This window comes from Condylura cristata, unplaced genomic scaffold (assembly GCF_000260355.1).
Source record: "Condylura cristata isolate star-nosed mole 26May11 unplaced genomic scaffold, ConCri1.0 scaffold00033, whole genome shotgun sequence".
NCBI lineage: Eukaryota > Metazoa > Chordata > Mammalia > Eulipotyphla > Talpidae > Condylura > Condylura cristata.
Window position 1 is genome coordinate 16618817 of NW_004567134.1, and position 14354 is coordinate 16633170.

At 58.0% G+C, this 14354-nt stretch overlaps 1 protein-coding gene across 1 annotated transcript; it reads left to right on the forward strand.

The window, feature by feature from the left end:
• The first annotated feature begins 6 nt into the window (after nt 1–6).
• Nucleotides 7–14348, forward strand: LHFPL4 (lipoma HMGIC fusion partner-like 4). The gene is made up of 3 exons (XM_004692391.2): nt 7–436; nt 12815–13048; nt 14210–14348. Exons 1-3 carry the CDS (start codon nt 31–33, stop codon nt 14308–14310), a joined length of 741 nt encoding a protein of 246 aa, XP_004692448.1. The 5' UTR covers nt 7–30; the 3' UTR covers nt 14311–14348.
• Nucleotides 14349–14354: the final 6 nt, after the last annotated feature.

Below are 14354 nucleotides of genomic sequence, written 5' to 3' on the forward strand. Positions count from 1 at the left end.
GCCGCCGCCGCCGCCCCGCGCCCGGGCACCATGCTGCCCTCGCAGGAGGCCTCCAAGCTCTACCACGAGCACTACATGCGGAACTCGCGGGCCATCGGCGTGCTATGGGCCATCTTCACCATCTGCTTCGCCATCATCAACGTTGTGGTCTTCATTCAGCCCTATTGGGTGGGCGACAGCGTGAGCACCCCCAAACCTGGCTACTTCGGTCTCTTCCACTACTGTGTGGGCAGCGGGCTGGCGGGCCGCGAGCTCATCTGCCGAGGCTCGTTCACCGACTTCAGCACCATCCCGTCCGGCGCCTTCAAGGCGGCCGCCTTCTTCGTGCTGCTCTCCATGGTGCTGATCCTCGGCTGCATCACCTGCTTTGCGCTTTTCTTCTTCTGCAACACGGCCACGGTCTACAAGATCTGCGCCTGGATGCAGCTCTTGGCAGGTAGGGAAGGGGCGGGGCTGGGACCCCCTAGAACAGGCGCAAGGGACAGGGGCTTCTTTCTTCTGGGTCCCCTTCTTGGGAGAGTCAAAGATGGAGTCTGCTCCTCTGCCTGAAGACACACCTCCTAACTGACCCTTAGCAACCACTGAGGGGTTCTAAGAGAAACATTCCGGGCAGGGACAGGGCCTTTGCATTGCATCTTTGAGTCTGAGTGCTCGTCTGTGGAGAGACTGCATTTACTGATGGGTTAGCATTATCTGGGAGTCCCTTTTGGCTCTTTTGGGGGGAAAGAATGATGGGAATGAGGAGTTAGTATAGGTGTGAACAATGTTGGTTATATTTTTTAAAAAAAACATGAGACGAGGAATTGAGAACTGACCTTGACCTTTAACTGCTGACATTATTAAGTTGGCGTTGCACTTTACTCATCTGTCAGGCAGTGGAGGCCAAGAACAAGTGAAAGAGTATCTTATACACTTTAAAGTGCTGTGATAAGATTAGGGACAGGAGGAGGCTGTCTGTAGTGTCCACCCAATGTTTGACCTGTGGGTGGTCTGGACAGCACCTAGCAGCACGGGTCCGCAGAGGGCAGGTAGGGTTCTGGCACCGTGCCCAACAGGAAAGAGTCCCTGGGGTCCTGGGATGAGTTTGGCTAAGACAGACACCTTGCCCTAAGACCCAGTGAAGGGCTTCTGGGATGAGAACTGCTGAAACAGGTTTCCAGTATCCATTAGAGCCTCCAACCCCCGCCCACCTCTCGATCGAAGACAGATTTTGAAGACTCAGTACCTTGGGTATTTGCCTAATTGCAGGAAGGGAAGGGAGTTGGGTTGAATAAAGTGGGGCAAAGGGGTTGGAGGGATGTTGGGGGGAGGGCTGGGGAGAAGTGTGGAACCCTCAGGGATGAGAAAGAGATGGGAAAAGATGATGATCATGCAGTAGAGATGGTTTTCAAGACTAAGCCCTGCATTCAGCAAGTGTTGGCCCCTTCAGTAGAGACCAGAACTGGGAAAGGTCTCTTCACCTGCTGGTGATTCCACAACACAGACCATTTAGAGAATTGTCTTTGGGGCATGGAGTGTATTCTTTAGAAGATCCTCACTATGGGGACTCTACCTTTTAAGGGAGGAAAATGAATTTTGGAAATGGCTAGACACCACCCAAGGTCGAATGTAGAAAATTCAGTGAGTGATCAAACTGAGAATTGTCACATGGGGTAAAAGCAAAGTTGTAAAGGCAAAGGCAAAATGATGCATCTGGTTTGCTTTTCCCAAGAGGACTTTTGCAAAGACAGAGGGGAAAGCTGCTTTCTTGAAAGAATTACCCAAACTCCCAAAAGGACTACTTTGAAGAAGGCAGAATTTTTTTTTTTCAGAAATGGACATTGTAGTGGACTTGTTTAAAATTCATCTCACTCCCCACAGCATAGGTCTTTAAGATCTTTGAAGAAGTTGAGGAAGGAGAATTGTAGGGCTGTTGTGGGGTGACATCTCTCTATCTCTCAGGGGTACCCAGAAGATGATTTTTCTCATTTCCATTCAAACTTAATTGAGTCTGAAGGTGGGTTGTTTCCTCTTGGCCTTCCAATTCTCTGTGATCCATGTGGTTTTGATATTGGGGATTTGAGGAACGACTCTTGGGACTTAGAGGACTGCAGGAATCTTAGAGATCAGCTTCTCTAAATCCTTCCTTTCCCATGATGTTGTCCCCCAAGTTAGAGAAAAGAAACTGAGCCTAGTGAAGTGAAGGCCTTACCCAAAGACACACCAGCAAGCGAGGGAGTCAAGCCAGCCTTGATTCCTCCAGTGTCCTCTCCCTTGAGCTTCTTCCCTGTCTGTGAAGGCTGAGGGGGCAGTTAGCAGAGTTGAGGGATTTATTCATTTTGCTTAGAGACTTCTGAGTTTTCTGGGTACGGACTGATTCACTTTGCTTCATAATTTGATACCAGGCATTGGCCAGCACCCTGGATGGGGGCAGGGAAGCTTGGCTTGGCCGTGACTCACCTTACAGTGTTAGGCAACTGTTTTCTCAATAATCAGTTATATTAGTGAACCTCAAAGCCTCTCAGTCCCGTGGGCCTCCAAGATCAGTCCACTCAGAACATCAGAAATCTGTAGTCCTCTGAGGAACTGCAGAGAGCCAAGGGCTCCTTTATATAAAGTCAGATAGGAAGTATGACTGTTGCTCAAGTGAACTTTTACTCAAGTCTTTTAGAATCTTCTAAGCGCAGAGCACAGGAGCACTGTGGAAAGAGTCCTTGATCACTCTGCCACTGCTCTGCGCTCAGGCCAGTGCGGGGCCACGTGCTGAGATCATCTGCCACGAGGGCCGAGTCCTGTTTGGAATGCAGCCCTGCACGCTCTCAGGGGGCTTCCCAGCTAGCTGAGTCACCAGGTGTGTGGCCAGTGATCTGCTAGTGGTCAGCTAGTGGTCAGTGACACCGGTGACAGAAACCCAGTGCAAATTAGCATAAATGAACACAAATAAAATAGGTTTTCTCCCTCACCTGAAAAGTGGAGAGAGTCTGCCTCCAGGCGTGTTCAGATAGTGCCACTGAGAACTTGCCTGTCTCCACGGTTGGTTCCTCTGTGTTGGATCATTTTTAAGTCCACCTCTCTCTTGAAGGTGACACGTAAGCTCTGTGTTCACTCTGCTCCCACTTTCCAGTGCCGGTGGAAAGCACTTTCCAGCGCTGGCTACTCAGTGTTCAGCAAGAGTTCGGGGCTGATGTCTTTGGTTCAAGCATCCGCCTCTCAGTTAGTGGCGTGACTGGTCTAAAGCCTGGCCACGTGCCATCTGTGGAGCCTGTGGGTTGATGGTAGAGAAAGGTTCAGGATTCCAGAGAGAGACTGGGGGAGGGTTACCAGAGGTAACCCCCGGTCCCCACAGCCTGACGCTGAGTGTCGGACCAATGTGCTGTGGGGACTGAGGGCCCCGAGGAGGCCAAGGTGGAGCAGCAGGGTGTGGGCCGGTGTGAATGTCGGGGGCATTCAGAGACACAGAAGGCTGTGGGCCGACCCTGCCTGGGTGTAACGTCGGCCTAGGGGAGCGGCCGGGCGAGCCCAGGCGGGCGTGACGGGCCCCAGTGCTGTGTGGGAAAATCTGGACTGGAATCAGCCGGCAGTTCAGAGCTCCCACTGCTGTGATTCGCAGGGGCAAAGAGTTAACATGTTGTGAGCCCACGCTCTGTGGGTGCCCGCGGGTGGGACAGGCAGGTACTTGATCCTCACGACAACCCTGTGCAGCCGGTGCCTAGCCACAGGCTGTCAGCACCTCACAGGCGAGAAGCCCGAGTCTCGATGAGGAAAGGGTCTTGTGCGGGGTCACGCAGGTGCGGTGTGGGGAAGCCAGCGTCGCGTGCTGCGGGCGCCAGGCCAAGGGTGAGGAGGGGTCCGCAGAGGCGCCCTAGAGACGGGGGTGGGGGCGGCTGATTTGCCAGGAGCAGAAGCGCCGTGTGACTCCTGGTTCCCAGGATGCGCTCGGCAATGGCTCTGCGCTTTGGGCCACTTGTCTGAGTGAAGACAGTGCGCGGGGTCAGCGGCCCAGCTTGCGGGTCAGCGAGGCCTCAGGGGTCCACACTGGGAGCCGGCGAAGGCCTTAGCCACGGCCTCCCTCGTCTCGCCAGACGGGCGTCCGGGTGCAGGCTGAGACGCCTCTCCCCGGTGACCGGCGGGGACAGAGGGGAATGGGGCGACACTGCGGCCTTCCACGCAGTGCCCCGGCTGCGGGGTGTCTGAGCGGCGGCTCCCACAGCCCCCCGTGCTGCAGCTCGGACGAGGCCTCGCCGTTCCTTGCCGTTTGGTTCACATTGGATTTTGGGTTTTGCTCCTTCAAGAAGTCTTTGTTGTACGTGACGATGCTCTGAGCGCCTCGTGCGGGGCGGGAGGGCGAGGGCTGCTCCCTCCTTCCACCTTCCTTGGTCTCTCCTCCCCGCCCTCCTCTCTCCCCGTCTCTCCTATCAGCCTTGACCGTGCGGCAGGCCGCGGGCGCTGGCCTCAGCTTGGGCGTCCCGAGCCTGCACCCCGGCTCCCGGGAGCTCCCGGCTAGCAGGGGAGGCGGGAAGGAAAACAGATCCGAGCCCGTGGTCAGCCCAGGAAATGACCGGGGCTTTCTGACGCAGCTGAGGGCAGCCAGGCAGGCCTTCAAAGTGGGGTGACAGCTTTTGAGCTGAATCTTAAAGGGTGGGAAAGGAGGAAAAAGGCAGCCGGAAGCAGGCAGGTGACCAGGCGTGGAGGCCGGACAGGGCCTGTCGTGTCTCGGGGACAGCCGGCACCGAGGGCCGGGGAGGGGAGAGCGGAGACGGCGCAGGTCCAGGCTGCGGAGGGCTTCCGAGCCGTGGGACGAGCTTAGACTTCATGTGTGGGCGACACGAAACCACTGAGGTTTTCTTTTAACGATTTCAAACTTTCCCAGACTTTTACTTACTTTTGGGAAAAGTCAATACACATGTGATGAAATCCAGAAGGTAAAAGGTGCGCGACCAGACGTGTGTCCCCCCGGGGGCACCGGCGCCTTGGCAGGGAGCCGTAATAGACAAACGGACACGGCGATGTTAGGTTTTACATAAATGGCACCTGAGTCACGTAGGAGCCACCTCTTGCTGCACAAACCCCCAGCTACAATAATAAGGCAACGAGCAGGTATCACCTTGCTCCTGGGCGTCGCTTAGGCGGGTGACTCAGGTCTCCTGGAGTTGCAGTGAGGGCTGCTGTAAGCTCACTCTGGTGCTGGCAGGAAACCTCAGAGGGGGTGATCCAAGACAGGAAAAAAGGAAGAAGCTGCAATGCTCACGCCTTTGTGGGGTCACAGCTTTTCTGAGGCAAAACTCATGCACCATGCACCCCCCCTTGCAAAGTCATGGGCTGAAGTTTAGTATAGTCACGCAATTGGGCAGCTCTCGTGGTCGATTCCAGGGTCCTCGCGTCACCTCAAGACTTCTTAACTCCTCCCCTGCCAGCCTTCCCAGCTGCTAAGCAACCATTAGCCTACTTTCTATGTCTCTATATTAGTCTGTTCTTGACAGTTCATGTAAATGGGATCGTAATACGTGATCTTTATGGCTGGCTTCTTTCACTTATGTCTTCATGGCTTATCCATGTTGTGGCGGGTATCGGCACCTCGTTCCTTCATATGGTTGTGTAATATTCCACTATATAGACATACCACACTTTATCAGTTGATGGACAGCTGAGTTGTTTCTACCTTCATTTATTTTTTAAAGGTTTTTTTTTTTTTTTATCTATGCATACAAGAGCTGAGGTGTAGGCCAGAGGTGCAGGGGCAGTGAGAGAACTCACCAGACAGAGTGGGGAGCAAACAGACGAATCTACTGAAATCCACTGTGAGGGGAGTGGCCGTCACAACTCTGGCTGGGGGTCGAACTCATGCTGCAGTGGCTGCCGAAGCTTGACAGTACTGAGACACCCCTTGCGCCAGCAGGGGCCCTTGTTTCTACCTCTGGCTACTGGGAATAATGCCTGTATACCACATTTTTGTGTGTGGACACATTTGTTTCTCTTGGGTATAGACCTAGAAGTAGAACTATTAAGTGGCAACTCTCCATTTAGCATTTTGAGGAACTTTCAGGTTGTTTTCCGAAGCTGGGGTACCATTTTACCATCCCATCAGCGACGAATGCATGAGGGCTCCATTTCTTCATGGCGTCACCAACACGTGTCGCCCGACTTCTGGTGCTGGGCCTGCTGGTGTGAAGTGCCCCATGACTGGAAGTCCTGCACCCCTGCTCATGGCTTCTTGGCCCTGCTTTGTCTCTTGGGAGAAATGTCCATTGGGATTCTTTGCCCCTGTTTTAAATTTTTATTTTTTTAAAATTTATCTATTTGTTCATACAGAACTGGGGTACAGGCCAGAGGGGCAGGGGTGGTGAGAGGCTTCGCCAGAGACAGAGTGGGGAGCAGAACAGGCCGATTGACAAAGTCCACTGCTGAGGGGAGCAGCGGGCGGGTCAGGAGCGGTCAGTCTCGCCATGTGGTCACCTCTGGGGCGGGGATCCAACTCGTGCTGAAGTCGCTTTAGCTTCACAGTGCTGTGCTTGAACCCGCTGCGCCCCCAGGGAGGGCCCCCTTTGCCCTTTTTAAATTGCTTCCTTTTTCTTTTTTTTGTTATTGAGTCGTAAGAGTTCCTCATATGTTCCAGGCACAAATTCCTTACAGGTACAGGATTTGTGGTTACCTTGGCCCATGTTTTAGCCGTCTTTCACTTTCTGCATTGTATTCTTTGAAACACAAAAGGGTTTAATTTATACAAAGTTTAACTTTACCTGTTTTTTTTCTTTTGTTGCTTGTTATTTGATGTCACATCTAAGAATCCATTGGCAAGTCTAAGGTCACAAAAGTTTACCTCCGGGCCCTCCCTGGTGGCGCAGCGGGTTAAAGCACAGCACTAAGAAGCTTAAGCCACTTCCGCATGAGTTCGAACCCCGCCTGCCCCGGAGGGGACCACATGGCGAGGCAGACCTCTCTTGACCCGCCCGCTGCTCCCCTCAGCAGTGGACTTCGTCGATCTGCCTGTTCTGCTCCCCACTCTGTCTCTGGTGAATCCTCTCACCATCTGCATCTCTGGCCTGTACCCCAGTTCTGTATGAATAAATAAATCAATCTTTAAAAAAAAAAGTTTACCTCCATGTTTTCTTCTCAGTGTCTTACATTCTTAGCTCTTACATTAAGGCCTTTGCTTCGTTTGAGTTTATTTTTGACCATGATGTAAGTTAAAGATCCAACTTCATTCTATTGCATGTGAATGTCCAGTTGCCTCAGCCTTCGTTGAGAAGATTATTGTCTTGGGCCTCCCTGGTAGCACAGGGTTAAAGTCTTAGCACTATCAAGCTATCGCCAGCCACTGAGGCCTGGCCAGGGAGCTGACCCACGTGGCGTGGCAGACCTCTCCTGTCTTGCCCACTGCTCCCCTCAGCAGTGCATCTCAGTTAGATGTGGCTGTTCTGCTCCCCACTCTGTCTCTGGTGAGTCCTCTCACCCCGCCCCCCCACCTCTGGCCTGTACCCCAGGCCATATGCATAAATAAATCAATCTTACAAGAAATACAACTTCTTGGACTGAAAAAATACAAGATTATTATTTCTCCATGGAATTACCTTAGCACCCTGTCAGAAATGAGTTAATCATATGTAATGTGTTACTTCCTGGCTTTTCATTCTGTCCGTGGACCTGTTGATGTATCCTAATGCCAACGGGTCCTGGTTACTGTTGTTTTGTCGTCAGTTTGACATCAGGAAGTATGAGTCCTTCAGCCTTGTTCTTCCTTTTCAAGATTGTTTTGGCCATCACACTGCCTTTTGATGGCCTAATCTCAGACATTATCTATGATCATATATGATCACTTTTGAAACACTGCAATGTCAGAGTCAATAGCTAACCCAGCCCACACTCCAGGGACTCCTCTTAAAGTAAAATATATCAAAAGAATATTTAAAGACCACCTCTTGATTTGCTTCGCTTTTTCCTTTCAATAATACATCTTGTAGAATGTTCCATATTCATATATATAAAGCTACTTTTTTCTTATGAGCGCCATAATAAATTTTTGTAGAGAGGTATCATTTAATCAATATTTAAGTGATTTGTGATATTTAGCTGTAGTAATATCTCAACAAATGAAGCTGTACTTAAATAATTTGGTGCATATAGGAGGATGAAATAAAGACTTAGGCTGGACTTGCTGGGGTAAGCGGTATATGTATTTACAAGTTTGACAGATGTAGCCACAGTCTGTAGAAATTATATGAAGTGGCACTTGTAACAGCAACGCGTGAAAACACTCGGTCCCCACACCCTTGCCAACTGAGTGTGCTATCAAATATTTTTGCCATATAGTAGTAATTTAACTACTACAAACTCCTCATCTATCTTTTTCTGTCAATGTCCATACATTTTTCTGTGTAGTTAGTGGCATTTTTCAGCTGTGCTTTTCAACACTGTATTTTAAGGGAGTCAGTCACTGCTCTTAGGAGTTATGAGTCTTCTCAGTGTGTCTTACACGCAGGTATTTCCCCCCCTTAGAACTTTGTTTTTTCCCAATATAAACAAACTGTCGGTTTCCTCCCTCACAGCTCCTGGGCTCTCCCTGGTGAGGCCTTGCTGCGTTTTGAGTCGAGGGGCGGTGTCATACAGTTGCCTGGGGAGAGGCTGGGCTGTAGGTGAAAGCGGATGAGGCCTGAACTCTTCTTATGCTGAAAAGTCTTTCTTTTGAGGTCTTTTTCTTCTCATTCCCTTTCATGTTATTCATCATGATCAACCTTTCATTCCTTGCCAGTTTGGTGCATAACGAGAGTCTGTGCCTGGCACCCAAGAGGTGCTTGTAAGAGTCTCCTGCAGGACGATCCCAGCAAGCTGATCTGATCTGAGTCCCGCACGCCCACTCCTTCGGGTCACGGCACACGCAGGGCTCAGGCAGGCTGAGCCACGACACTCAGCGTCCTTAGCAGGCTTCCATGGTGCTGAGTCGGTTTCCTTACCTATAAAATGGACACAGCAGTGGGAACTGGGGGGTTGCTTGGGGGCCCGCCGGGATCACGGGGCCCATCCTGGCGCCCGCCAATGGCTCTCCGCTGAGCCGACGGCTGGCTGCCTGCGACCCGCCTGTCGGAGCCGGGGAGGGGCGGCCGAGGAGCGGGAGCTAAGGCTGGACGGGCTAAGGGTGGACGGTGGGGCTGGCTTTTGGCCAGGTGACGGAGAACCACTTCCGGGCAGCAGGGGCAGGGGCGTGGGCCTGGGCCCCTGCTGCGGACAGGGAGGTGGGGGCCCGGGAGAGAGGTGGCGGTGAGTGGTGTGGCGGGAGGCCAGGGTGGGTGTGGACGGAGGGGCCGTCCCAAAGGCCGGGGGAAGAAGAGCAAGTCACTTTGAAGGTGTGAGATTTGAGGGTTTGTGGGGTGCACCAGAGAAAGGCCAGTCAGCAACCGAGTTTGGGTCTGGAACTGAGGAGAGCGGAGCCCCCGGGGACTGTGAAGCATCACTGCGCCAGGCTGAGGGCGGTGGCCTGGCCGGAGGAGAGGGGGCGGAGCCCCGGCAGCAGGGGCCAGAGCCGCCCTCAAACTAGCAACTCGGACCGGAGGCGACAGCCCCGAGCAAGGGCCCAGCCCAGCCACGAGGGGCCGGAGCGCCTGGCGCGGCCAGGGGGCGCACAGGGGCACGCTGGGGCTCAGCCTGACCGGGGAGACAGCCCCGCGGACGCTAGGCAGAGGCCGCGGCCAGCAGACGGTCTGGGCTGAGGGCCTGAGTGACCGCTGCTTCCAAACAACTAGCACACATTGGTGTTCCCCATCTCGCCATCGTGCCTCTCTACGAGATACAAGTTTTTGGTTCCCGAGTCCCCCGAACCGGCCCGGGGCACCTCCAGATCGGGACTCACATGTTGGGGGCTGAGGCTCGGTCGCGTGAGTGACATTTTCGCTGGGGAGAGGGGAGGACGGGGACAGCTGGCATGTGTTGAGGGACAGAAAGGGGACCAAGAGACGGTTGCCTCCTTTGCTCCAAAGTTGGGGGGCAGCCTGTGTGCACCTGGGTGCGCCCCAGGACGAGCCTCCAAGCCGAGGGCACAGTGCTGACAGCCCTGGTGGACATGCCGTGTTCTCTGAGCAGAGAGAACGTGTCACTGTCGTGCCCCTCAAATCACGGGGTGCAGTTCCACGATCGTGGTGGCTGCCCAGTCTCCCCGCGGCCTTCAGACACAGGGGCGCCGGCTTCTGGCAACACGGCGGAGCTCAGCGAGGTGTGGGGCATCCCCTGCACGCCCGTGCTCCGGAGTCCACAGGACACGCGACACTGCAGGCCAGCGCACTCTGCCGCAACTGGCCTTGGGGCGCGGGCCGGCCCCAGCCCTCCCCAACCGTCCAGCGCTCCTGCAACAGGCCCTGTCCTCAGCACTGGGGCCACTGTGGACCCCGAGCCACCGTTCCCGGGAGGCCAGGAGGTTTCCAGCAGGAAGAGGACGGGAGCTGAATGACTGATAAACGCTGCGAGAGCCGAGCAGAACAGGGAGGGAGGGTCCAGGCTGACCTGGGCAGCTGGTACCAGAGAGGGGGGGCGGGGGGACAGGGAAGGGTGAGAAGAGAGAGCAGCGGACGAGACTAGAAGAGAGCTGTGGAGAAGGTGCTGGCCAGCTGGGAAGAGCCCTCTGGGCGCTGGGCAGGGCTGCGAGGGAGGGGAGGGGGGGAGCCGGGAGGATGCTGTTGTGGTTTCCATGGAGACCGGTGCTCCAGCCGGTGGAGTGGCAGGCTGGGATTTCCGCCCCCAAAGGCTGGTCCCTCACCCCTGGGCAAGCTGGCCTGGGAGGGCGGGGCAGGGCGACGGGCCGGGCTCCTCTCCCCAGTGCCGCTGGACCGCTCTCCTTTCTCTGATGGTGCTGGGGGCGAGCGGGGTGCACAGCCTCCACGGAGGGGCCCCTCCCTCCCTGCGCCGCGGGCTCGGGCTCAGCCTGGGCTCTGCAGATGCCGCAATGTCTGGTCCCAGGCTGGCCCCCCAGACCCTCCCCCAGCCTGGGTCTCCCGCCCGGCCTCTCCCCATCGGGTTTCTGCCGGCGTCTCCGGACTGGGGGTGCTCGGCTGCGGGCAACCGAGCCGAGAATGGGGGTCCTGGGCGGCTGGGCTAGGGTGTGCACGTGTGCGCTTGCGGGCGTGGGAGTCGGTGCATACACGGGTGTGCGTGTGTACGTGCGTGCACGGGTGTGTGTGCGCGGGTGTGCGTGTGTACGTGTGTGTGCAGGTGTGCGTGTGCGTGCACAGGTGTGCACGTGCACGTGTGTGCACGGGTGTGAGTGTGTGCACGGGTGTGCGTGTGTGTGCGGGTGTGCGTGTGTGCATGGGTGTGCGTGTGTGCACGGGTGTGCGTGTGTGCATGGGTGTGCACGGTGTGTGCGTGTGCGTGCATGGGTGCACGTGTGCGTGTGCGTGCACAGGTGTGTGTGTGCACAGTGTGCGTGTGTGCATGGTGTGTGTGCGTGCACGGGTGTGCGTGTGTGCACGGTGTGCATGTGTGTGCATGCGTGCATGGGTGTGCGTGTGTGCATGGGTGTGCACGGGTGTGCGTGGGTGCGCGGTGTGCATGTGTGTGCGTGCGTGCATGGGTGTGCGTGTGTGCATGTGTGCGTGTGTGCACGGGTGTGCGTGTGTGTCTGCGTGCGCTGCCACGCCCCTTGGGGGATTCTGGGTGGAATAAGCACACCGGTGGGAGGTGCTGAGTCCAGGGTCCGGGGTCGACCAGGGCACCGGCAAAGCCAAGGGCCCCACCTCCTCCTGGGAGCTAACTGGGCCTCTGGACGGCAGGCAGAGCTGACCACCGCCACCCACTCAGTGGTCACTGTCACCCAAAACCCAGGGTAAGCACCGGTGGGCTTGCCATGGAAACGTCCAGTTCCCAGTCATGGGGTCACTGCTGGCCCGTCAGCGGGGAGCCGGGCTGGCTGATGGGCTCATGCTCCCTCCAAGGGGGTGGGGAGCGAGGGGCGCAGTGTGCCGACTGGCTGGCCCCAGCCCCTGCCACATGCTGGGAGGAGCCACTGAGACCACAGATGCGGTCACCACATGGGTCCCGACACAGACGGCCTGGCCAGAGAGGGCCCGAGAGGCCCCTGCCCTGCTCCTCCTGCATCCTAGACCGAGCCCTCCCGAGCGCTCCCAGCCTGCGCGGCTATTAGGGGCACAAACATGGCCCCGTGGTCCTAGTCGTGGCTGACGCGCACCCGATTAATGCCGAGTGCCCCCTCCCCGGCTGCCCCGGAATCTTTACAGCTGCGTGATGCCTTCGTTGTGGCCATTTCACAGACCGGGAGACTGAGGCTCAAAGGTGCGGCGGCGCTGGCGCTCAGTCACATCTGGAGCACAGCCGAGCCGGGGCCCGCTCCCGGCCCCCCACGGCTTGCTCGCGAGCCGCCCTCCAGGCCCGGCGTCGCTGAGCGAGGCTGGGGTGCGGGGGAGGCCGCGGGTCCCCGCGCCGGCCGGGACCAGCCGCCGACCCTCTCGTGCCCAGCCCGTCGCTCAGCCCGGTGATGGGGGCCTGTTTCCGGCAGCGGGGGCAGAAAGGGAAAGCGATGCCCAGCGGACAGGAGGTGCACGAAAGGGAAACAGTCGCCGAGCTCGGGGACGGAGGGGCTGGGCTGGGCCAGGCGAGCAGGGCCGGGCGCCCAGGGTGGCCGCGGGGCTCCTGACTGTCTCCTCGAGGAGGGGCTGACGACGTGTGTTGTGGGGGAGGGCTCTGCTCCCAGTGGCGGGAGGCCACCCCAGAGTGAGGTGGGGACCCCGCAGCCGCTGCCGCCAGGGCGTGGGCCGCCGGGTGGGCGGCGGTGGGGCCGGAAAGTCACCCGCTGTCCTCCCCGCCCGCCCCGCCCCGCGGCCGGTCTGCACCTAAGCTCTCTGCCTCGTCCTGGGCTGCATGATCTTCCCCGACGGCTGGGACGCCGAGACCATCCGGGACATGTGCGGGACCAAGACCGGGAAGTACTCGCTGGGGGACTGTTCGGTGCGCTGGGCCTACATCCTGGCCATCATCGGCATCCTCAACGCGCTCATCCTCTCCTTCCTGGCCTTCGTGCTGGGCAACCGGCAAACAGACCTGCTGCAGGAGGAGCTCAAGCAGAACAAAGGCGAGTGGCCGAGGGGCTGGGAGTCACCAGAGTGGCGCGCCGGCCGGTGCGGCCCAGACACCGGGCACCCAGGAGACCACCTGTCCGGCCCCCGCGTTGGTGGTCCGGTCCCGGGACCCCTGAGAATGTGCCAGAATTGCCCGTAAGGGTCCTGACTGCCAGGGCCTGGGCTAGCGGGGGCGAGAGTGTCCCCGGGCCGGGCGGTGGCAGCGTGGGCGGGGCAGGCCCTTCAGCAGCGGCAGCAGCCCGTGCTCCTTGGAGAGTGACGGGCGGGGATCCTTTCCCTGAGCTCAGACCGAGAACACGAAGCGGCGTGTAGTTCCCACAGACGTGCTTTTCCCGGTGACGGCTTTTTTAAAGGCAAGAAATGAGAAAAGTCACAAGGTGAGCGGGTGGCCGGCTGGGACAGGCGGGGAGCGCCGGGGCCCAGGCAGGGTCCGCCCGAGCACCCCCAGAGCTGTCTTAGGGCCCCCCAGGGTCTCCTGTCCAGGTCCTGCAGGGCCCCTGGGGAGCCTGCTGCCCGCGCCCCGGCTCCCCCACGCGCCCCCCGTTTCCAGAGGGCACCTGCGGGCTCCCGGCTCTCACGCGCCAGGTGGTCTCCAGACGTGGCACCCTTCTGGGCCTGGCCTCCCCCTGGCCTCCCCCGTCCCACAGGGACAGACCCCGCGGGCCTCCAGGAAGGGACCTGGCCGCAGCTCCACTCGGCGGCCAGCCCACCCTTCCTTACGTTCCTCTCGGCGGCCATTCCGGGGGCCATGGCGGAGGTTTTCCCGTCACTCGGCTCAGTGATGGAGCCCCGGGTTGGTCAGGCCGAGGTGGGAGCCCCGTGTGCCCCCCCAAAGCCCCCAGAAGAGGAAGCCTCCCGCTTCAGCTCCCCGCGAGATCCCCCAGCCCGAGTAAGGCGGGCTGGCCATGTGCTGGACCCCGCCAGGCCCAGGCTGACCCCGTGGCCTGACCCTTCAGGCCCTCCTGTTAATAAGGGTGCCGGCGCCCCCATTTTGCACAGGAGGAAACGGGCTCAGAGAAGCCAAGGGTCTGCTGAGCCCCAGCCCCCAGGTCGGGACTTGGGCGCCTGCGGACCGTGTCCCACGCGTCCTGTGTTGCCCAGTGGGCCGAGGGCCCGGGATGGACAGCGTCTGACTCTCTGATTCTCTCCCCCAGATTTCGTGGGCTCCACAGTCAGCTCCGTGTTGCGGCCAGGGGGCGACGTCTCTGGATGGGGAGTCCTTCCCTGCCCCGTCGCTCACTCCCAGGGGCCCTGAAGGCCAGCGCCGCCTCCGGAACCCACCTGCCCGCGGCCCGCGCG